Below are 23,339 nucleotides of genomic sequence, written 5' to 3'. Positions count from 1 at the left end.
CTTTCCAGCACACCACAGAAGACAGACATACAGGCTTATGTAAAGCACAAAAAGATAACCTTTTACAGGGGATTATCAACTAAACTAATCTCTCCTGACTTGATACCCATTTTAACATCCATCTCTTGATTAAAAGCTTTCAGGATATCTAGCAGACCCCTAAAATTGAGATTTTTTTAGTAAAGCAAGATCCAGAGCTCAGCTCCAGTACTAATCCCCACCCAGCTACCTATCCTTTGCATATCTTAAGGGAAAGAGTGAGAAAGGGAAAGAACCTTCGTGTACCAAGATTTACTGAAAATGTATGCTTTTTAAGTTTGATTTCATTAAAACACTTTTACAAAATATTTTGGTTTCCGATTATCTTTTTCCTCTACCTTTACAGATTTAAAAATAATTAAATAAAAAGAATACAAGGAAATCCAATTATCTCGTGGCTCTGTAGCATTTGCTTTAAAAAACAGAACATTTACCAAACTCCAAATGGACTGCTAGTTAAAATTTGAAAAACTCTGGATCAACAAACCTACTAGTCCACCCGGGATGAAATGCAAATCAGACGAGAAATTCAGGTTGACACAAAAACCTTCCTTTTGCTTTGTAACAATCTAACCCAATAAATGGATGTTTGGGAGTACAGGATTACATGGTCTTTTTAAAGAGATTTAAATTTACCAAAACAGATTAGAACAGGAAAATATTTTAATAAAGACAGAATCCATTAAAGTTTGAAACTGGCTTCATGCTACAAGCTATAGTGTGAATGTGAGATCAAAATAGCAGAAAAGTAAATTGTATCACATGTACAGTAAGATTAAAGAAATTAATAACATAGCTTACTCCACTGTAATTAATGTTTTGCTATACCTGGACCATCCTTCCACCATTTCTTTTCTATTTGTCATGCATATTTTACTTAAACAAATGTAGTCTAGACCCATCTTTAAAATGCTTGTTTGGGAAAATCCTGCTTAACATATCCAAAAGCTGACTTAGCTACTTCTCTGCTGTAGGAGCTAAGGCTTGAAAGCACTGTGGCCTTTTAACCCAGTCTCTCCATATATGTAGGACAAGCTTCTCATATTTATTCTCACAACATACAATGTTAGCACTTGTAGTATCTAGAAAGTGAAAAAAATATGACCAAATACTTTTTAACATAAACATTTAGATAATCAGATGTTAATATGAAATATTTAACAGCAAGACCCTCCAAATGAATCAGAAAATACAATTTCAGATAATCTAACCGATCTGAAATTTAACATATGATTGAAACCGAGTGCATTCAGTGTAACAATCTGATAAAAATGGGTCTGACAGGAAATCAAGAAACAATGCTTTAGTCAGTTCATCCTTACAGAATCATAAGACTCCTCCAGATATTCTAGATATATAATCAAAGAGAAGCAGGACAACATCAAACTATATTTAATAGAGGGGACTTAAAATTCACCTGTATGTAACCAAACACAAAACAATTTCCAGCACCTCTTATTGAAACCAAATTAGTTTTTCCTTTCTTGTCTTCAGAAGAGCAACTGTGCTTCCCTGTAGCTAGCACAATTAAGTCATATTCCTCAGAGGAAGGATGAGAAATAAATTCAAACAGGACTCACCTCTCTTTTATCTTACTAAATTATGATTCAATTAAAAAGCATATCCAAGTAACATATCTTGGCAAAATGAAGTTGTTTTACTCACTACAAAGGACTAGAAAACCTTCTGGCACTCAAAAAATTCACCCGTATCAGTAGATGAAAGGTTGGAAGTGAGGGAGTCAAGGTGAAGTCAGTCATCCGTATTTCCAGTGAGTTTGCAAGGATTCTGACTTGGACACCTTCCAGACTTCCTTAATGCTATTAATTAATAACATGGAATAGCGCTCTTCCCCTCATAAATGACCAGTCATCACAGTTCAAAATTTAGAGAAAACAAACAAACCTTATCAAAACTTTTGGAGGGGGAGCAAACAATCTCAGCTTCTTCACCTGAAGAAGTGAGGAAGGGGAGGGGAACTACGAAGATTGTCCAGCCTGACATTTCTGTGGTAGGTAAGGGAAGTTTTGAACCTGTTCTACCATATTTTGGATGTCAACTGTACTCAAAAAAATCATTCAGCAGATGAGAGTAACTACAGCAACACCAGCTCATACCTCACCCTGTGCTAGGACCTTTGACGTGGGAAAGTAATGTGAAATGGCACAGACCTCATTGTCCCCCGTGACCAGAATTTGACTCGTTTTGCTGATGGAGTGACATATAAAGACCTGAGTGAACTGGAGAAACAGATCAACTACCTTTCGCTTTGCGGTGTACAGCAGAGAGCCTTTGGGTCTCAAGAATCTGCATGTGAACTCCACTCTTACTCTTCTTTCAGTTCAGAAGACATTTACAGTTCTCAGCTATAAGAATGAAAACACAGGACTGGGATCTGAGGCTGTATCTTGCCAGGACTGACATTCAGTGGGGTGGCTAGACACATTTTATGCATACACATGGAAGAGTAGCCATACGTATATGTGCTAGCATATGCATGTATGTGTGAAAATTTCACTTTCTCTCCCATACATGTTACAATATATATGCATTTAAAAGTAATGTTCTGGAAGAACCCTTCAGCACTGTTTCTTAGTAGAAACTAAATAGTAGCTTATTTTATATAGCTTATGATATGCTCTTACAAATTATAGTGAATACTTCTAAAATGCATTAATTTTGCTTGACATGAGAACCTTGTGATCTTGAACAGAATAATTGGTGTAAAAATATTTAATAATACCTAAATTTAACTTAAGTTTCTGATGATTTATGTTTTTTGAGGAATCCAGTAAAATAAGGAGGGGACCCAAGTGTCCATAGACTGTATCATTTTCAATTTATTAACAAGCAGAAAGCAAGAGAAAAAGGATTATATGTTCTCCTTTCCCTAGCTTCTTTCAGGAAAGCAAACTCCCAAAATGGTTGGAAGAGTTCCAGGAGAGGAGTTGAGTTTTGTGTCTCTGAGTTTGGGATGAAGCAACTGGCAGGGCTCTGTGCCAAAAAGGTGTTGGCTGCCATCATGGCTGTACCCAATGCAGTCTTAGAAGAACAGGAAAGTGTTTCTATTTACTTTTAGTTGTTTTCTTACTCCTCCTTCTTTTGAAGAAATTCTTATAAAAACGTTTATCTTGTCATCATGTGTAAATTATGTAGTATATTTTCAGTATTAGAGGGTTATGTCCACCCCACTGTGGGTTATATATCAAGATTCCTGCAGCTGTTCTGAAAAGTATTTTACTCTGAAGATACTCCAAAGTTCTGGTTGACTTGAATTTGGAATAAGGATTTTACCATTATATGCTTTATGAGAGGGAGACTGGTAAGTGTCTGGACTTTGGAACTGCCTTTGTGATAGTTGGACTGCACATACACATCATGTGGTGAATTAGCATGTGGTGTTCTTATGCAAACAATAAAAACAAAACAAAGAAAGAATTAAAAGTGCATTTAAGAAAATGAGTTTCAGCATATGACTAAAACAATCCCATAATAGCAACAACTTTGCGGTAAAGGTACATTCGTGCCAAAAATATCTGCTAGTGTAGAAGCCGAGTATTCAAAACCCTCAATTTAGCAGTAGTACAGATGCTGTTAGTTAACATCGAGTATCAGAAAAATTAACTGCAGTCTGGAGACTGCACTTCAGAGCAAGATGCAGCAGACAAACCTATTGGGGCAAAATCTTATTCCCATTTTCAGCAGTATAGATCACTTTGGATTTACACCAGTCTAAATGGGGAAAATTTGGCCCAGAATGTACCTACAGACAAAAAAAAAAAGTTAATAATCCTAAAAAGTAAAAATCATGAACATTAGAAAAAGTTCACCTAAAACATTCTTTATCTCAGCCGATTGATCATTACCCTTCAGCAACTGCAACGCCCAGTTGGCTGAGCCTCTAAGAAAACCTAATGCTTAAAGGCAGTGGCAAGAATAGCTCTTATTACTGGAGACAAGATACACAATTCTACATTTTTAATACCAATCTTTTAAATCTTAATAACTTGTTATTTACCTCAGTTGAACTAAGATTTGGATCCCACTGCAGAAGAGATAACATAACCAGAGAAAGTAGCTTGCCTAAATCATAACTGATGTTATAGTGTCATAAAGAAGTTATTGTCTGCAAATTTTTAGTAGTTGGCCTCCTTTCAGATCAAAGGGCTTCAGTTCTTAGAACCACTTATATTGAAGATTACATCTGTTCTTCGTGGACTTTTCCTAAGGGGAAGTGTTTTCCCTGATGCACTTGCTCAATTCTTTCATCTACTACTTATGTTCTGTACAAATACGGTATTTCACTCCAACAAAAAAAAAAACCACCCTGAACTTCAGTAAGGCTGTATTTTTTATTACACTTATATAGTTCTGCAGCTAGAACCAAACAACTACTGTGAAATATTTTCCACAAGTGTCAACTCAGATTTTGAAAAAGATATATATATTTCAGCTTATCTTTTCTCAAGTTAATGAAGTTTATCATCAGGAATATGGATTTAAGCAATTGAACCACACTTCAGAAAGTCTTTACTGAAAGGCATGTTTACATCTGTCTTCTGCAAGTTTCCAGCTAAGAATTATTACATATGTTCAATCAGGACAAAGAAACATAACACGCAAACTAACTGGCTGATTAGACTGTTGCCTTTCAAATGGCAATCAAGGAAAACAGACAGCTGATCAGTGAGCTAAAAACCAAGACTTACTAGGAATATTCAACAAACAATTCTGAATAGCAAATACACTTGAAGAAACTGAATTATCGTTAACAATTCACGGTGACAAAATTTTGTGAATTATCTGCTCAAAAATGTTTTAGAGTACTGCAAGCTGCAAGAAAACATTTAAGTAAGAGACATTTGATGTTGTAAAGAAATATAATTAAAATTAATGGATAATGATAAAAATTTCAGATACACTACAAAATTTGATCAATCAGCACATAAGACAGTCTTAGATGGTAGCAAAATTAACTTATCAGAGAAACTGAAAAAGATACTTGAAACTGAAAATACAGAAACAGGATATTTTTTTAGTTACTTCAGATGCCTTCCACTGTTATCTTGGTCTTCTACTCAAGGGATATATTGTAATGTATATGAGCCAACAATTCTGCCACATCTTTGAATAATAGATTACTGTGACCTAATAATAATTTAAACAATTTTTGGCAAGTCTCTGTAGATTTAGTGTCGGATTCTTTTTTCTCTTAATGAGGAACAGTTTCAAACAAGAATTCACACACAAAATTGCAACCAGGTTTTCAAACCCAAAGATTTAAAAAAACATGTTATTTGCAAGATTTAAGCATGGCTAATAAAATTTTGGGTTGACTCATTTACATGAGTTTTTTATATCTGGAAAATTGCATCTGTTTTTTGATCAATTTTTCAAATTTATCCCCAGCATTATGTTAGAAAAAAAGATTATTCATAGAAAAATGTGTATTAAGATAATACAGATGCTGTAAGTTACAGCAAGTCTACCATTGCAGCAGTTATAGGGTTGTGTGTCATGGATGGATAGACAGAACTGCATCTTATTTGTCTAATGCTAGAGCTTGAATCTTCATTAGTTTTCTCTACTGACTTCATACAAGCTCAAGAAAGATTGAAGTATACATTAAACTAGTGTAAAGTACAGTTTGAAACAAGTTTATGAAATCTGAAAAAAAAAAGTTTGCTTCCCTCTTAATCAGTTATCTCCTGCAATGTTTTTGTTATTAGATCTCCACAGTTAACAATGTAGGGAGAACCTTGCTTGTTACTGTATGGAAAATGCCAGAAACAACCTGCTCCCCAGTTTAATTTTCCACAAGAAGCAGAATTTGATTGTATCTTTTATCAACGCTGTCTTAGCCTTGAAATTTGGGGTGTAGTTATGTATACGAATAAAACCCACTGAAAACAGAGAACAAATTTGACACTGCAATTCAGAAACATTCCCATGCCAGTCGCTCCACTTACGTGCTGAACAACTCTCAGAGAAAATGTTTTGATGTGTTTATATCCTCAAGAATGTCCTCCTCCAACAGTTCACATGTCTCTGGTGTAGATTAGTTATGGACCTTTCATGCTGATGAGGTAATCCCCTTAATGTACGATACACCATAGGATATCCTCCTCCTCTGTTTCATGTTCTGACATTGGTAAAGGTCAGGAAAGTGTTTCATGTGGTGCTAGACCCTATTTAAATGGGAAATTACAAGAACAGACTGAAATTTACTTTTCTCTGGGTTTCCAAGGATTGTACAAAGCAGTCTAGGTAAAAAAGGATTGTGAATGCATCTTGTAGTAGAAGTACAGCCAGTTTTGATTGAAATTTGATCTTAAACTCTAAAGATTTATTTCCAATATAGTGATTGGTAACACAGTGGTACTGATATAGTAAGATGAGATCCATACTGTAACTGCTAAGTTTACTCATAGAAAATGTAGACTTCACATCAAACAGTAACAACATAAAAATAACTTATGTTGAATGCAAAAATTACTGCTCTAAACACATGACTTTTATTAAAAGTATACTTCCTCTGTAACAGAGGCATGTAAAAATTAAATTAACTCAGAAATAAAGATATTTTGTTACACAAATTATGTCTCAAACATGGTCCACATTTCTTTTCAAGAGGGATGCAGACAAGAGTTGAACTTACTAAGCTCTAAAAACATTATACACAAGCTTTTTAATAAACATTAGAATTTTACATGAAATTTGCAAGAGAAAACTTGAAAACAGTATTTCAAAAGTGTTTCTTTAGTATTAGGAGTATTTTGTTTGTTTGTGCAGTAACTGCATGTTAGTTTTTTAACAAACTGATATTAGTACAATTTATAAAGTCCCAGTTGTGGTACAGCTTTAAATGTTCAGTTCTAATTTTTTGAAGTTTTCTCAAAAGAATATGCATTCCTCAAAAAAAAAAAAGAGAATGAAACAAAATTGGTTTTAATCAATAATTAACACACTAAAGAACAAATTGCTCATGTTTACACTGGATCTGATGCTTTCTTATTTTTTGTTAATATGGAGGGAAAAAAAGCTTTTTTTTTGAGGAAGGTAGCTTTTCCACAATTTTTAAGCAAAAGCAACACCATTCATAACAAAGGTTCATCTTGTGAATTGTCTCCCAAAAGGGCCATCTAAGTCTGATAAGGAACATGAAGCATTTGCTTCACCTACTCTTTTCACTGTTTAAAGCCAGGTATCTGTTGGCATTACTTAGTATAGGTTCCAGTGTGAATGTTCTGCCACAGTGCAACCATCCTCTCCTTTCCCTCTCTTCTCTTTAACATTGAAGTTAGGGGGTGGAAAAAAAGGAGCAGAAAATACTGGGAAGAAACTCTGCTTAGTCTTCAAATTTAAGAATATTAGGAATGTTATGGAAACTGGAAGACTTCTCTGGGAGATGAGTCATAATTGGATTTTCATCTTGAATAAATGAATTTGACATTAAATATTTAGCCAAAAAAAATTAAAATACCTATTAGCCCCCGTAGTTAACAAAAAGCCCCAAACCAAACAAAAACACAAACAAAAACCTGAACAAAAATTTAAAATAATGTAATAAAAATCATCTCCATTCTCAACTGGAGAGTAGCCTGGTATTTTAAACTGATGGTTTCTTCAGAGAATAAAACATAGCCCCAGGTAGTCTAAGTTCCATCTGGACTTTTATACATTAGAAAATATGTGGAGTTTGAGTTGAAAAAAAAAAACCACAAAAAAATCTATACTTCTAAAAGGTGTATACATAAAATCCAGTATGTGCAGATAAGATCTTTAAACATCAGAACAAACATTTTAAACCACAGTTAGTAGAGACAAAATTATACCTTCCTGGTAAATCACCCAATTTCTAAGACATCATTTTAGAAATACATGGCTTTCTGCTTCACCAGGAACTTCACAAAAAAAGAGCCATTAGAAGAGTTTTCTTAGAAGAAAGGAGTATCAAGCTTATCCCATCCTCTTCCCTTGTGAAAGTGGGCAAGCAAGAAGTAGGAAAAAACGTGTTAGCAGAAATATCCAAGGTATAATTCAGGTCAATACATGAATGTTTGTTTTGGAGAAGTTCAGCGTAATTAAGCATCCATTCAACCCAAGTAAAGATGATTTGGAAAGGTGTTCTCTTTTTATTTCCAGGAAAACCTTGCAAAAGATGCTAGGTTCATGAAAATAATACGCCAAAGCAAAACTGCTGTGCTTGCACTCATCCTGTGTTTTTAATATTGCCTATTCTTCCAACTCTTGGCTATAGCTGCACTGCCAGCTAGCTGTTTAGCAAATACAAAAAGTTCAACATGGTAGTGTGAGCAATAACATTAACAGTAAAAATTCTTTGTAGGTACAAAATTATAGTACAATTAACACCTTCTCAAGACAGTAAGTTATTCCATACCTTGCTGAGACTTAACTTCAACTGCAGTCGACAAAAAGTACCATCAAATCCTAGGTCCTACTTTCACAACCTCACAACGTTTGTGTTTATGCTACATATATACAGAAATATTAAAGTGAACAGGAAAATGCAAGCAATGATATTTCAGAAATCTTGTGTAAGGGCTACTAGCTCCTATGCTTGGTTTCTCCCTGAAGACTAATAGCTTTGGGGAACATTTAATATTTGAATTTTACTCACCATTTAGGATAGCCTGAAGCTAATTAATTAGAATATTCTGTATTAACATCCATAAGAGCACAGAAAAACCTACAGGAAAGGTTAGAAAAAGCTAGAAAATTCTCCAGGGCAGATCTGCTATAGCATCATGCGGAAAGACACCAAGGCCATTCCACTACTGACATCTGAAATCCCCCAAATACAGCAGTGTGTCTCCCAAGACCTGGATATCTGCCCAGAGCAGATCCCTACTTCACACACCCATGGCTAGCAGGAGTGCACACACCACAGAGCCACAATAGCTGAGAAGTGTCATGGGAAGTGTCATTCTCTGCCATGACTCTGAGACTGAAGCTTTCTTCTGCACAGGTATCTTCTGAGATAGTGGATTCAAACTAATTTCAGATCATTTGTCTGCAATACATTGTATAAATCTGAAATACCACCAGTGATGAAGCTAGACTGTTTTTTCCCTATTGGGAACTGGTTTTGGCCAACTGTTCCTTCCCTCCTTCCCATTTTACAAACTTCTGTCAAAGAGAGGAAGAGAGCTTCACCTAGCTGTTGATGAGTCCTTTGAAGCTTTTTCCTTAAATTCTCTTGAAATCAGTATACATTTGGAAAGCCAACAGATTGCTGAAAGGTTCTTGTACTAATTGTATTCTGCCTGTACTAACAGTATTCTTCTGTACGAACTGCCTATTCAAGTTAACTATCTGTGGTAAATTTCCCTTCTTTCCACTAAAAAAACCCACTATCCCTACCACCTCACCCCCCAAAGAAGCCCCACAAACCAATCCAAAAAAATGACAAGTAGTGGTGAAGAGGGATTCTCATTCTTTATTCTTCAGAGAGTTCTATAAATATATACACACACTTACTAATCTGTGACAAATATGTATAGGCGAACAACCTGTTGGTCATTTAAGCATTTAAATGAAAAATGCATTATTGCCCAAATTCACATAAAGAATACTAATGCCCTTCAAAGAAAACTGATAGTTAATCCATTCTTTTCGCAGCAGTGGATTTTTAAATGTTGTTGCTGCCGTAAAATAAAACTTCAGTATGCTATCCAGTGTTATCCAGAAAAGGAAAGGGAAACAGTAAGGAAAACAAAATCAAGATTAATTACTGAAAAACAGCTAAGTAAATTTGCATATACTCATGTATTTTGAAAAATTTTAGAAATTATGGGAAAGTTTCCTGTAAAGCTCTTAGCCTAAACTAGATAAACTACTTTTGTCCACTTCTGATCTGAATTTTCAAGGTTTATTCAAATGAATTTGTGAAAAAAAAAAATCCAGAATAGGCAACAGAAAAAGTACAGTCAAATTACCATGTAGAAATCTGATGACAGTTTAGGAAGATATCCCATACCCCAGAAAACCTTTGTTAAGCTGAAGGTAAGGCTGAAAAGACACAGCACTAACCTTACTGGAAGAAGTTTTAGAAGAACATTGTTACTTAGACTGTATGCAAACTACTGCCCCCCTCTCCCCAAACCCAACCCTCTACATTTGGAAAGCATGGGAACCCACAATTGAACTTCAAAGTGAAAAACAAATTGTGCGACTACAGAAACAGAGTTAAGATTGGCCAGACAACCATTTACTATGCTGTGTGCTTACCTCTCCCTTTTCCTTACTGCTCCTCCCCCCTTTTTTTTTTTTTCTCAATTAAGGTCTGTCTGTAACTCATTTTTAATTGCTGACCAACATTCAAAATCAGTAATAGTTAAACAGCTTACCAGTTTTGGAAACAGCATTGTGTGCACATAATCTTCTCCGAAGAGTGAAAACAAACTAAAGAATTTAAACATGTTTAAATGCAACCCACCATCAGTATGTTAACTTGTGAGTACCCTCCAACAGCTAGGGCTAGAGGATTGCTTGTACTAAGAGGATTTCAGCTATGCAACAGAATTTTAAAACTGGCTTGCTTATTACTTAAATGTTTCCCTTTACTTGGTTTATTTATAAAACTTGCACAAATCTCATTAAAACTGATTACAGTTATATAATCTAATTTGTGTGTGTACTTACCTGCTGAAGTTAAATTCATATTAGGCTGTCAATTTTAGAGGTTAGTACAAATACAATTAGACCAATTTAAACCTGATATACAGGATTAGAAGCTCCAGCTAATCCAACCCTATTCCTTATTACATTTATGTGGAAGTGCTTGCCTTTTATAATTTTTTATTCAGGATCTGTTTAATTGCCAAAATATATATCCTCCTTTGCTTTCTACACACTTAGGAAACAAAATAGGTCTGTTTCTGTAGAGCCTGACCTAGTGCTAGGAGGTTCAGAGCAGGCCATTCCTGTAGAAAATGCTGGTTGGTTTTATTTAACTGCTGCAATCACATTATTACCTGGTAGTAAGGCTGCGTCTAGATTTCTTTTGTAAACCAGCAGTCATTTTAGGGCTGTTCAGGCATTTTTCTATGCTCTACTAAGTTCTCCACACACTGAAATCATTCCCTCAGGAAAGTGACCTTCTCAGTAAGAAACTTGAGCTTACAGGTATCAAATGACCCAAAAAGATCTTTCAGCAGTTTGTTCAGGATTAACATTAATAATCCAGCCCACGGGAGAATATTATGTACCAAAGTCCGTGTGAATTTGATCAATGTGGACTGCAAAAAAACCTGACATACCCCCAACATTGTTCACTAAACAGTAAATGAGCAAATTCCAACTATGTCTGCAGAAACACAAGCTGTCAGGTGGGAAGAGTCTTCACCAACTTCCTCAAAAATTTGCAATTGTGTGTTTAGCACAACAATGCTGTCAGCATCTGCTCACCCTAGAACTGAAACTACTCAAACGTGTAAGAAATTTTGTTCTATTATGCTCTTTTGACATATCCAAGTAGGCTACCACAGCAGCTACAAGTACAGTACCATTAAAACATATCCAGGAATCTATATCCCGATGCATATATATAGTATATTGAACTGAAAAACAACTACACACAGTGCTTTGAAACAATCCAAAGAACTTAGATTTGACATATAGTTTACAGCTCTAGAAAAAGGAATTCTGTTTTACTGTAATCAGCACTTCTACTTGAAATATGAGTCACACCTAAATATATACTCATAATCATGAGTCACTTCAAAACCCTATGTATTTAGAAGTGACAATGGCCTATCATTAGTTGTCCTAAACTGATAGTAAGACGAATGTAACGCCAAGTCAGTAAATCAACCAATAGGAGCTATGTTTTATAGTTAAGGTTGCTCTATGAGCAATATCCTGTTATGCCTCCTGCATAAAGCTGCCCATAGAACATACCAATTTCTAAGAACAAGGCTATATTGTACAAATAGCTAGATCTAGAATGAAGAAAACTATCTGATGCTGAAACACTGAGCTTCAAAGAAAGAAAAATCTTCAAGACTCATCAAAGCCTTGCATATCTAACTTTTACCCTCTCAGCATACCTTTTTTTTACGTGAATGGGATTTTTTTTTTAAAAAACATTAATTGCCATATATATGTCAGCAGGGCAGGCCTGGTTGTCTTAAAAAAAAAATCTGAAAGTGTCACAATCTATAGTATACTTTTTAGTAGGAATAAACAGAATATTTTCTCTAAGGGAAGTTACTACAGGAAGGAAAGACATTTTTTGCTCTATCTCCACCTTATGGCTAGAAAAATAATTTTTTTTTCTTTACTGTATTACTATAGTCAGAGAATATTTACCACGTGTATTATGCAACTTAAGATTCTTTTTTAGTAACATTGCACTCCACATACCAGCACAATAAAACTCCAAGACATAAATATCCTCTCCAGCATCTGTGTTGATTTTCTACATTAAAAGAGCAGACTTAAAGATCCAACATAACTTTAGATTCAAATAGAACACTGATTATTTGAGCTCTGGCCCACAAAAAGTCCACATATTCCTGTGGACTCCATTAGGAGTTAAACAGCTAGATCTCTCCATAGATCTAACCTTTACTGATACACCATTCTTAATAGTCATACTTTTTTTTTTTTTAATAGTTTTAAACCTAATAATCAGATTATATATACCACTCAGAAAATATTAAACTTACATGCCCTAAAGGTTAAAACAAAATGTATAAACAAATCTAGTTTCAAAGCTTTCACAACTATCTCCCATCTTCATGTATCTTGCAAGCAAAATGATGTGACCATGAGAGCTAGACTAGTGCGTACTCCTCACAAGACTTACTCAAGTTGACAAACTGCTCTTTCATCAGTCACTCCATACATAAGGTGAAACAAAAAACAGCAGCAGCACCACCTCACAAGGGAAAACACTCTTCCCTCATAGTCACTTGCTTAACAATAAACATATTTCTTCTTCTTTTGTGCCTTAAATACTTGCAATACTACTCACTGGCTGAGAGACTAACATTGGCTACATGAAAAGCTGAAAACCAAGACAAGGGCCACCAAAAGTATTTTGCCAAATTCTTCAATTTACTCATTTTGACTTTTCCGTCTTTCATTGATGGTCATAGCGAAGGGTGGAGTAAAACATGAAACAGAAGAACACTGAGAAAGCTGCAAAGAAACAGAATGGAAAAAACTGGATAATGTCTTAGTGTGCCTTTAATTTTTAGGCCTTCTATCCTGCCTTCCTGAGGAAATGAATAGTTGTAATTGTATTGTTTGAGCACCCCTCCTTCTCAAAACCTCCTACCTTTAAAAGCAGAGGAAATTCAGTAGTGAGTCAATAGTCTCAATGGTTTCTGAACATTAAATTTTTTATGAAAACAGTTGAGTAGAAGAGACACTTTATTGCATCAGCATGACTCTCCCCTTAATAATCCTTGACTTTTTCCTCCTAATGGTAGAGAATCAACACAGGAATTCAAATAAGAGAACCCATACTTATTAGGCCTTCTACCACAGGTCTAGTTTAAAAGACATTTTCTAGAACTACATGCTTTGATGTTTTGTCATTAGAGATTCAGAAAGAGAAAATAGATTAGTATATCCTCCAAGGTTACATTAATTGGAAGTGTTCATGGGTATTTAGGCAACACTGCTGTAAGGAGTTTTGATTTTAAAAATCCAATAAGGAGTACTGGGTAGAGAAGAGACCCTATGTATGTACATGAAGGAGTACAGATTGATTAAACTTATGGTGAACATTCAAGAAGAACATACTAGAAAAACATACTAGCATTTTATATTTCTGAATGCTTAACCACATTACATCAACCACATTAAATTAAACTTTAAATAAATGCTTACTGAAAGAGAGAAACGTGAATACCTGCCAAGCTATTCAGGTCTTCTGACTACTTGCCTGCTTCAGCTATTATGAAATGTGCACGAAGTACTGGCAAACTAGTCACAGGACACATTTTGACTCAAACTTCTCAGGGCTTAGAGGAAAAAGTCCCTCTCCTATTAAAAAAAGGCACCTTCTTAACCATGAATACAGGCCAAAACCACTGCATAAAATATTTTAAAAGTACACTGATGGCTGGTTTTAACCCTTCCTTGCTTCTCTTCCCCAGTGGTAGCTGATCATCCATCTACTATACAAGAACGAGAACATTCCACTAAGCTCAAAGTGGATCCTGTGCCTAGGCAAATCAAAAAAGAAAAAAGTTAAAGTGGACAACAAAACAAGTTCCAAAAGAAGCTACGGCACTCAAACAACTGTAAAATGAGGAAAGGTATGTGGTTATACAAGACTATAAGAAAATATTTCAGGGAAAAATTAAGAGAAAACATTTCTAACAAAGGAAAATCTAGTGTTGCAATAAAATTGTTAAATCACAGACAAAAATTACAAATATAAATACCTAGTCAGATCTCCTTTATTCCTGAGAATGTACTTCAGATTATTAAATCCAAATATCCTTTACACATGTATGTTCTCAGCTTTCTTTGTGGATTCCAAGGGAGTAAAAGAAGAAAATGCAGAACAAGGAATCTAAGTCAACCTTACAAGAAGCAGACTGAACTAAGCCCTGTTAAGAGTCATCCTTCCTTTCTGCATACTGTAAACAGCATTTTATAAAGGATATAGACATATGAAATTTGAAGTTGTGGCATTGCTCCAGTTTCCTTAGACTACAAAAACATAAAATGCAATATTTTCGTGAGTTTCTAGAATATACTCAGTAATGTGTTAAAAAAATTACACTACTCAATACATAATGTTTTTAAAAATTCTTTATTTTAAGAATAGCTCACTGTGCATATGAAGGATCAGCTACCATATATTCCACAAAACTATTATCAGCTCAAACTGTGACATTCAACTATATTAAAAGATTTATTAAGTGTTCAGCAACTGTTTAAAGATATAAGATTAGGAATAGAATGATTGTAAAAGATATTTTTATATCTTTGTTTCCAGACTTCTGACAAGTTCAGATGACACTCAAAAGGGAAGTAGTAATTTGGCACTCATACCAACTTATCTTCACTATTTGCACAGGATCTAACTTCAAAATCATCAGCTGTGCCAGATCTTTTCCATAATGTGCATCTGTCCACACCAACTGAATTAGAGACCACCAACTTGTCTCATATACAACATCAAAATACAGGCCAGCTTAAGAGTTCAGTGCATGATTTACAAATACAAATATGTATTGTTTTCCCAAAACACATGTTTGATTCCACTTAAAAAAGTAATTAAAAAAATATTGACATTTATAAATAAACTGAAGCCAAGATATTTAATAAACTAGTTTGTACAGCAGTTGTTTAGAAAGCCAAGATTTTGTTTAGCTAGTAAATCTGCTCTGAACTGCACAGTCTATAATGGATTTAGTGAAACCTGCATTTTTATTATGGTTCTCCTTCAAAAGTTTCACACTTCTAATAACAAATTACTCCATCAAGAGTCTTAAATGACAAGTGACACACATTTTAAAATTATGCATGAAGTGTATGCAAATATACACTGTAAGATTATTTTTTTAAAGAAACAGCAAGATAGTCAGTAGATAAGACATCAATAAAACTAAATACTTCTACAAGTATAAAAGCTTGCTCACAGGATCTCACGTTAGTAAGAACACACAGAAAAACATGCTTTGAAATTCCAATGGTCTCTTTTCTAGCCTCTGCTTTTCTTTAAAATAACCTGCAAAAAGAAAAAAGTATATTCATCACTGCTTTTATCACTGTAATCCAGGCAGCAATAAGAGCTCCAAAACACTAGGCTACTCAGACCAAAGATTCACCTAACCAAACAATCTGTTTCCTAGAGTAGACTCACCAAGGGTAAATGTCTAGGGAAAAGGCTAGAAATAAAGCAAAAGCATACAGAAAAATGCCATATCAGAAAGTATTTTTTTTTTTAAATAAGAACATTCATAACCAAGAATTCTGTAAAATAAAAGGCTTATTTCAAAAAATGAATGCTGAGAAATGTTAATAGCACTCTCAAGCCCTCAGCAAATTCCTTGAAGCTCTTACCCCGCTAGGCCCAGATAAAAAGAAAAAAGTAAGATTTGCAATTATACAGCTACTAAGCTCATTTTTTGTTTGTAATGCCTTATTTCTTTCTATATCAAGAGTGCCCAGACCCTTGGAAGGACATTTTTTGGTTTGGAGTTTAAGTTGAAAAATGAACTTCAAAGCCCAAGTGGGACCATTTAAGTGTTAACATTATTAAAATACAGGCAGTTTTTCCTTTCTTCTCATCTAAAAAAAAATAAATGGAGCACAAAAATGTTCAAATAATGTTAAGATTGCAGTCAAAAAGAAATTACAAATGCATAAGATTCCAACTGTAACATTCACTTGGCTACCCTACACATCCTGTATATATTTCTGTTACTATAGTAATAGAAAGTATCAAACTAAATATTTCACCAGAAGAAAAAAAAAAACACAACTGAAGATAAACAGAAGCCACAGGACCCAAATATCAGATACCACTGAGTTTTGTTCTTCCAATTTGCCTAGCAGTAGTAGGTGGTTCAAGAGACAACAAATTGAAGAGACAGAGTTCCTTCGTGAAACCTAGGTAAACCAGACATATTCTAGCAAGTGAAATGAGCTACATAATACAAAAGGATTTCAGTCACACTTTGACACTACTCAAATTCTTTCTAGAGAGAGAAAGCTGCATAACACCTTCCTCCTTCCCTTCTTTTGCAGGTATGCAAAACTTACCATGCTCTGTAATGCAGAGGATTCCTCCTCCACAGATACTCATACAGCAATTTTTGTTATGCTGAACTACCCACAAAGGGGTCCACAGTTTAATCCTCCCTTAGTTCTTCCCTGCTCAAACACAACATCAAACAAAGTATTTGTTTGTCCAAGTAGTACCCATGCAATGCTGCAAGAATCCATTTTAAACATTTTTCAGACTAAGCAGGTAAGAAGGGAACATATAAGAAAGATATTTGAACTTCTTTAAACTATTTCTCACTCGTTCCATAAAGCTTCATTTATATTACTGAGTTAAGACAGCATGCTTCCTTGATATAATATCATCTGAAATAAAGATCCTCCAACTTTGAAATTTGCTTCTGTTCCCTGGGCCTTCAGCCCATGGATGCTTGCTGGTAGACTACTGTGTAGACTTACCCACATACTGAAACGATGAACTTAAACATGGAATAATCAAGAAAAATAGGGCTATATTTAATAGGACAAGGAGAGCTAATTTGATGTCTTGGTAACAGCGAATTATGCCAATGATGGATTAAAGAACAATATGCTTCTGCAGGTTTTGCATTATAAATAAAAACATATCAACACTAACACAGAAAACTTTTATATACCTTATCATAATACATTTGACATTAAACAAAAAAGAAAAATATTAAAAATGCTTTATTACCTTTGCTGCAGCTATAGTGTGCTCAGGTTTAATTATTTTACTTTTGTTTGCAAAAGCATTTGTCCTGGCTTCTTCTGCTAGCCGATGGAGAAACAGTAAGAAGCTCAAATGTACCTTTAAAATAGGGAAAAAAAAAAAAAAAAAAAATCAAGAAAGATTCAAACCGTTTCAACAGTTTGGGTTTTTTAGGGGTTCATTGTTTGAGACAGAGGATTCGCATATTAGACTGCTTCCAAATTCCAGAAAGGTGTTCTCAGGAAAACAAAATATCATTCAGTTCAAGTCTTATTAAATTCCCATGACATTCCTTTCTGCAAGACTCCTGTAAATATAGTTTAAATTTAGTATACTTAAATCGTAAAAGTGTCCCAGAAATGATCAAACAACTGATCTAACAGAAACCAAATCCGATTTTTATTACCAGTTTTTGATAATAAAATGTAAACATAAATATCAGAGCATAAGAAGGAGCTTTTTTGCTTACTAGTAAATACAGTCAGCTTTCAGTGACTGCAACAGCCAAACTTTTAACGAACAGCAAATTCACCCCTGCCTTATCACCAAATGGACCACAGACAAGTTCAAGGACTTCTGCCCCTTTTCAGTGCAAAGGAGCATTGACATTAATTTCTCCAGAACAAGAAATCCTCCACTGTCAGGAGGTTACATCCATTTTTTCCCAGCTCATCACTTAACCTTTTTACATGAAAAGTAGGGCAGTATTCCACTCAATACAGACTGCTGCTCTGCTAGTACAGAAGCAGCAAAAATTTCAGCAAGCAAGGAACTGCTCCAACTTGGACTAAAAACTGCCAGCCAAAAGCACCCCTGTGTCATAAGGGACCTATAACACAAACCTCTAACTTTATACAGACGTTATGTGAACTATTTTAATAGTCCAACCTGAAAATTGGTAATTGCACCTTTTGTAAATTAAACTTTCAAACAATATTAACTTTGCTATGTAAAGTGTACAAAAATACTTACTCAGTCAAGAGCTCAGAAAAATATTACTGAAATACATGAAAATTTTATTTAGGTGATTTACTTATTCCACTATGCCTGATCTGCAAAGCCTAGAAAGATACAGGGAAAGCTACAAGTTAGAGTCTATAGGAAATACTTTGGCAGTGGGTTTGCAGCACAAAGAATCAGTTAGAGAACAGGCATTTCAGTGTTCATATAACAAGCAATTTAGGGTCTTTTTTTAATCTCCTGAACTAAATAAAGACAGCATGCAATAGATAAATTTACATAATATTTGGCATCATTTGGAAGCATCTACTACACAAAAAGCAGATATTCTTGCAGATTTATTTAGCAAAATATCAAAGCCTTTTTTAAACTTCTTTAGTTACACAGAAATAATCTCCAACAGAATCAAGCAGTGGCACTAAAAGAGTGTTCAACATTAGAACTCTCATTATTAGACTTATCAACATGGAGGTTAGATTTCTGGAAACAACCTGGGGGAGAAGAGAAAGGCGGAACAAAAACTTCCATACTTGCAAGTCTTCCTGCTGAGATACCTAAAGGCAAAAGTATTAAAACTGCCTTTAAAACTGCATCTTTTCTAAGAATCACTGTACCTTTATTTTCCTATTTTCAGAATGAATTGCTGCATGTGGAGAAGCTTCCCCTGAACTCTGCAGATTTAAACAGTCACATAACTAAAATCAGAACATTCCACAGGAGCACACATATTAATAAATACTCCAGATTATTCAAGGCAATTGAGAAAGGCTAATGAAATGCAGAATGACTGAATACCATGAACAAGACAGTTACTGACAAGTACCTAAAGCGATACCACATTTCTTTAAAGACACTGCTTTACTACATATTATTGTCCCTCTGCATAAAACGTAAAACCAGTTTTGAACTACTTGTGAAAACCACCTTACACAACAGAATGCCTATTCAAAAGAAAAGTTGTGAAGTTTTAAGAACGTATTGAAAAACTCACAACGCTGCTTGCGGAGCGACTGCCACACACCTGTTCAACAGAAATAATGAATAGTAGGGACAAGCTCCGTAATTTTGTTTTGCTGCCATAACTTCAGAACTTCTGATATTTTGCCTTCAGTGTACACTTATTTATCATTCTATGCCAAAAGCAATGAAAAAAGGGGCCATTCAATGCAATGCTTTAAGCTTTTTTTGCAGTGTAAATACAAACCTGTCCTTCGAGCATAAAAAAAGCAGCTGAGTTCCTGCTTTTCTTCTGTAACTTCAAGCTTGAACAAAATTAGCAGCTTTTTTCTTCTGGGACCATTGAAGGCGGTAATATCTGAACTTCAGTACTAAAATCTTTTACCTCTTATTTTCAAAAAAGGTAAATAATTTAGTTCTAAGAGCACTGGAAAAACCTTAAACACTATTCCTGTCTCTTCACTCAAAGATACCACACTCCTTCAAAAAAACAGCTTCCTGGGAAAGTTTGATGAAGTTTCTTAGCTACACCATACACAGAGAAAGATGTTAAAGCTTAGGAAATGGGTTCTGACAAAGGTTCAAATTCCAAAAAGACACTTGATCAAAAGAATCTGACAAGTGAAGAAGAAACTCCATTCAGTAGTACTTCAGGAGTCTTATGTCTTTCAAACTTGCTAGTAAAAATCATGTAAGATGACACTGGTTTAACTGAGGAACAATAATCGCTGAAGGTCAGGAAAACAATCGTATTATTTCATAAATCAGGTAGGCAGACCTCCTCACTGGACTGGACAAGTACCACTGTAGATTCAAACATAAAGCATGGATCATTCAGGGAGATAGCCTAGGAACTGAACTAGCCAGCTGCCCTATTTCCCTGCAGAAGACACAAGCACTCTGCCCAAAATGTATATGGTTTCATCTTAAGACAGCTACTATATATATTTCTAAAGTATGCAATCTAATCACTCTTACAAGGTTTGTAGGGAATAACAGACACTAAAAAACATACTCTCAAAACTTGTTACTCGTCTAACTACAGGGCTAAACTCCCCTCCCCTTTTTTTTATTTTGGATAAATCAAAACTCCAGCTGTGTTGATTATATATTCATAGAAATAAAGAGCTAGAGAGCTGCCAGCCACCTGCCTAGTTGAAGAACATCATGGACAATCATCACCCTTGGACATTCCTGTTTAAAGGTAAAATAAAAAACCAAGCACCTCCTAAGGTTAAACGCCATTTAATTTGACATGACCAGAAGAGATAATCTAAGCTTCCACCACAATACTAAAATTCATTCTCATCCTTTGTGTTGGAATGAGTATTTGCATAGCCACGTTTTAAACTAGATCAGATTACTGTTGTTCATTAGTTTCAGTCAACTCAGTTCACTGATTATTTTTGCAGCCCACAGAACACTAGTGCCAGGATGAGGAAGAGATGGGAACCAATAATCAAGATTCGGAGGGATGTCCCACTCACCCCTTTTAGACAGCTACCCTACATTGAAGCCAAATTAACATGACCACAGGAACACAGACCAACTGTTATTAATGACTACAAAAAATGTTATTAGTGATTATGTAAGTTTGATTAGTTGACTACTGCATTCCACTGCGTAAGCTCTGAGTCTGAGCATGAGTAGCATAAAGTCCATAAAGTACTCCAAAGATAGCAAAAGCAGTAGGAAGACATCATATTTTTATTAGACCAAAAAGAAAAATATGTACTAATTACATTCAAATGTAAATCCTCTCATGTAATTACCATATTATTCATATTAATGTCACTTTTTAAAGTGTTGTATATTTACATTTAGGTTCATATATCCAGATATCAACCTTCAAGATGCTTCAAGACACAACTTTTCTACACATACGAAACACAGACTTACAATTCAAGTCAGGGACTACACTAGTATACAGTATGAATTAATGCTCCAAGAATCACACACATTTGAAAACAGGAGGGCATGATAGTCAAGCAAGTTAAGCCTCTTAAGTCACTTAAAAAATTTTTATGCACATTTTTTCAATATGGCAGCTACCACAAGCTCTCTTGAGGTCAGGTTTCCTCGTTCTAGTAATTTCTCAGTGAGACAAACCCTGCCTGTGCCACGAATCCCTTACTGCAAGCCAGAAGGAATCCAGCTTTGTTGGCCGCAGTTTTCTGAGACATGTTCGATATGGCTCCGTTATCCCTACACCTTCATGGCGGGTGTTTTTAAACCACAAACGGGATCCCAACACTTTATTTTCCTCATTACTAACAAAACCTGTCCTTCCTTAGTTTTGAACAGAGACTACTTAGATGGCCTTCTACAAAAATACAATCGTTCAAGATGTCTTAACAGCTCAGCAACTCATTAATCACAATTCGGTTGATGGATATCTGTATACCTGAATTGCTCTACATAAACAAGAAACACCTGTACGTTACAGCCACATAACCCAAATTCCTACTTCTCAGTCTACATCAAACTCTTTGAACAGCTGTGCATACATGTAGTGACACAATATTTATGCATCAGCCTGTCCACAAACTGACAGAAACATACAACACTGTATCCACCAACAAAGCATAAAGCTGCAATCACTACTTATTACTATTTTATTAGACTAACCAATCGTCTGTCGCCCCACAAGCTTTCCCTCCTTTCTGCTTGTGAGTCCCTGTAGGAACGCCATTAGTAGCAACTTGACATTCCACTGCACCCAGCAACTCCACAGAGCTCCGGTGCGCACAGTCCATCGGCCCACGTCTTTCAAGCGACAAAACACAGACTAAACGCCCCTCTTCAGGGCCAGCTGCCCCCAGGCAACCAGAACAGCTGCAGCTGCCCGTCTCGGCCAAAAGCACAACCGGTCCCGGGCCTGCACTACGACCCCGGGCTCCCCAGGGGAGCACTCCTGGAGCCGGAGGACTCAGCCCTTGAACTCCCCGCGCTGCCCGAGCGGCTGGGGACCGCGGCCGGCTGCTTGAAGCAGGCGCTGCCCCCAGGCCTGTGCCCAGAGAGGTCAGGCCGGAGACGGCCGCGGCGGAGGGGCGGAGCGGCCCGCACCCCCCTCCAGGCCGCACCCTCGGCGCCCGCCCCTCTCCTTCCTCACCAACAGGTCGGCGTTAGCCGCCAGGCGTAACTCAGGCTTTTGCTTCTTGATTATTTTCCGCAAAGTGCTGCGGGGCGCCACGCGCTTCATCCTCTTCCTCCTCCCGGTCCTGGCGCCGGGGCCGCCTCTGCCACCGGGAACGGGCCCAGCGGCTCGCGCCCAACCGCTCCCCGGCGTTCGAATCCGCCGCCCTGGCGCAGGCGCGCGCCCGCCGTGACGCACTTCCCAACGGCCGCGCGCGGCACCGCCCCTCCGGGAGCGCGGGGGCCGCCAGGAGGGGACCGGGCCCGCCCGCCCCGCCCCGCCCCGCCCCGCCCCGCCGCGCCCGCATCGCAGCGGCGGTGCAGCGTTCCCCTGGAAACCGCAGGAAATCGTGCAGTAATTCGGGGAGAGCCGGCCGGCGCCTCTGCCCCGCGCGGCCGAGCCGCTGCGGAGAAAGCCGAGAGGGAAGGAGCCGCCATCCCACCTGCGCTTGCGGCTCTGCCCCCCCCACTCCCCACCACCACCCCGTGCCCTTCCCCGGGCACCGGCGGCTGCGGTCGCATCCGGCGGCGCTCCCCGGAGCCCCGCGGGCCTGGCCCTCGCCCTCGGCCGCCGCCGCAGGCTGCCGCGTCCCTGCTGCAGAGGTTGCCGGCTCAAAAATAGTCGCGCCGCGGCGGTTGGGTGCGCGGGGCGAGCAGAGCTCCCCGGGCCGGTGCGGGACGCGTGAACGCCTGCCAGGCGGCCCCCGCGACGGGCCGTGCCCCCGCAAGCCGCCCCGCGTCAAACCGCTGCCCTTGTAGGCGGACTGAAACTGGTTTAGCTCTGGCTAACCTCCACCCAGGC

The 23,339-nt window shown here is 37.1% G+C and overlaps 1 protein-coding gene across 1 annotated transcript; it reads right to left on the bottom strand.

Moving 5' to 3' along the window:
* Positions 1–14,840: 14,840 nt before the first annotated feature.
* Positions 14,841–22,711, bottom strand: CENPW (centromere protein W). The gene is made up of 3 exons (XM_074923825.1): positions 22,515–22,711; positions 17,471–17,584; positions 14,841–15,757 (listed from the first exon to the last, which is right to left on the bottom strand). Exons 1-3 carry the CDS (start codon positions 22,602–22,604, stop codon positions 15,731–15,733), a joined length of 231 nt encoding a protein of 76 aa, XP_074779926.1. The 5' UTR covers positions 22,605–22,711; the 3' UTR covers positions 14,841–15,730.
* Positions 22,712–23,339: the final 628 nt, after the last annotated feature.

This window comes from Athene noctua, chromosome 1 (genome assembly GCF_965140245.1).
Source record: "Athene noctua chromosome 1, bAthNoc1.hap1.1, whole genome shotgun sequence".
Lineage (NCBI taxonomy): Eukaryota > Metazoa > Chordata > Aves > Strigiformes > Strigidae > Athene > Athene noctua.
The sequence above is the reverse complement of the archived record's forward strand: the minus strand, read 5'-3'. Positions and strand labels throughout refer to the sequence as shown.

Coding starts and splice junctions, on each gene's coding strand:
- CENPW (XM_074923825.1), bottom strand. CDS start 22,604: ATGAAGCGCGTGGCGCCCCGCAGCACTTTGCGGAAAATAATCAAGAAG. Junction 17,585..22,514: donor CGGCTAACGCCGACCTGTTG/GTGAGGAAGGAG, acceptor CCTATTTTAAAG/GTACATTTGAGCTTCTTACT. Junction 15,758..17,470: donor ACACTATAGCTGCAGCAAAG/GTAATAAAGCAT, acceptor TTCTTTTTGCAG/GTTATTTTAAAGAAAAGCAG.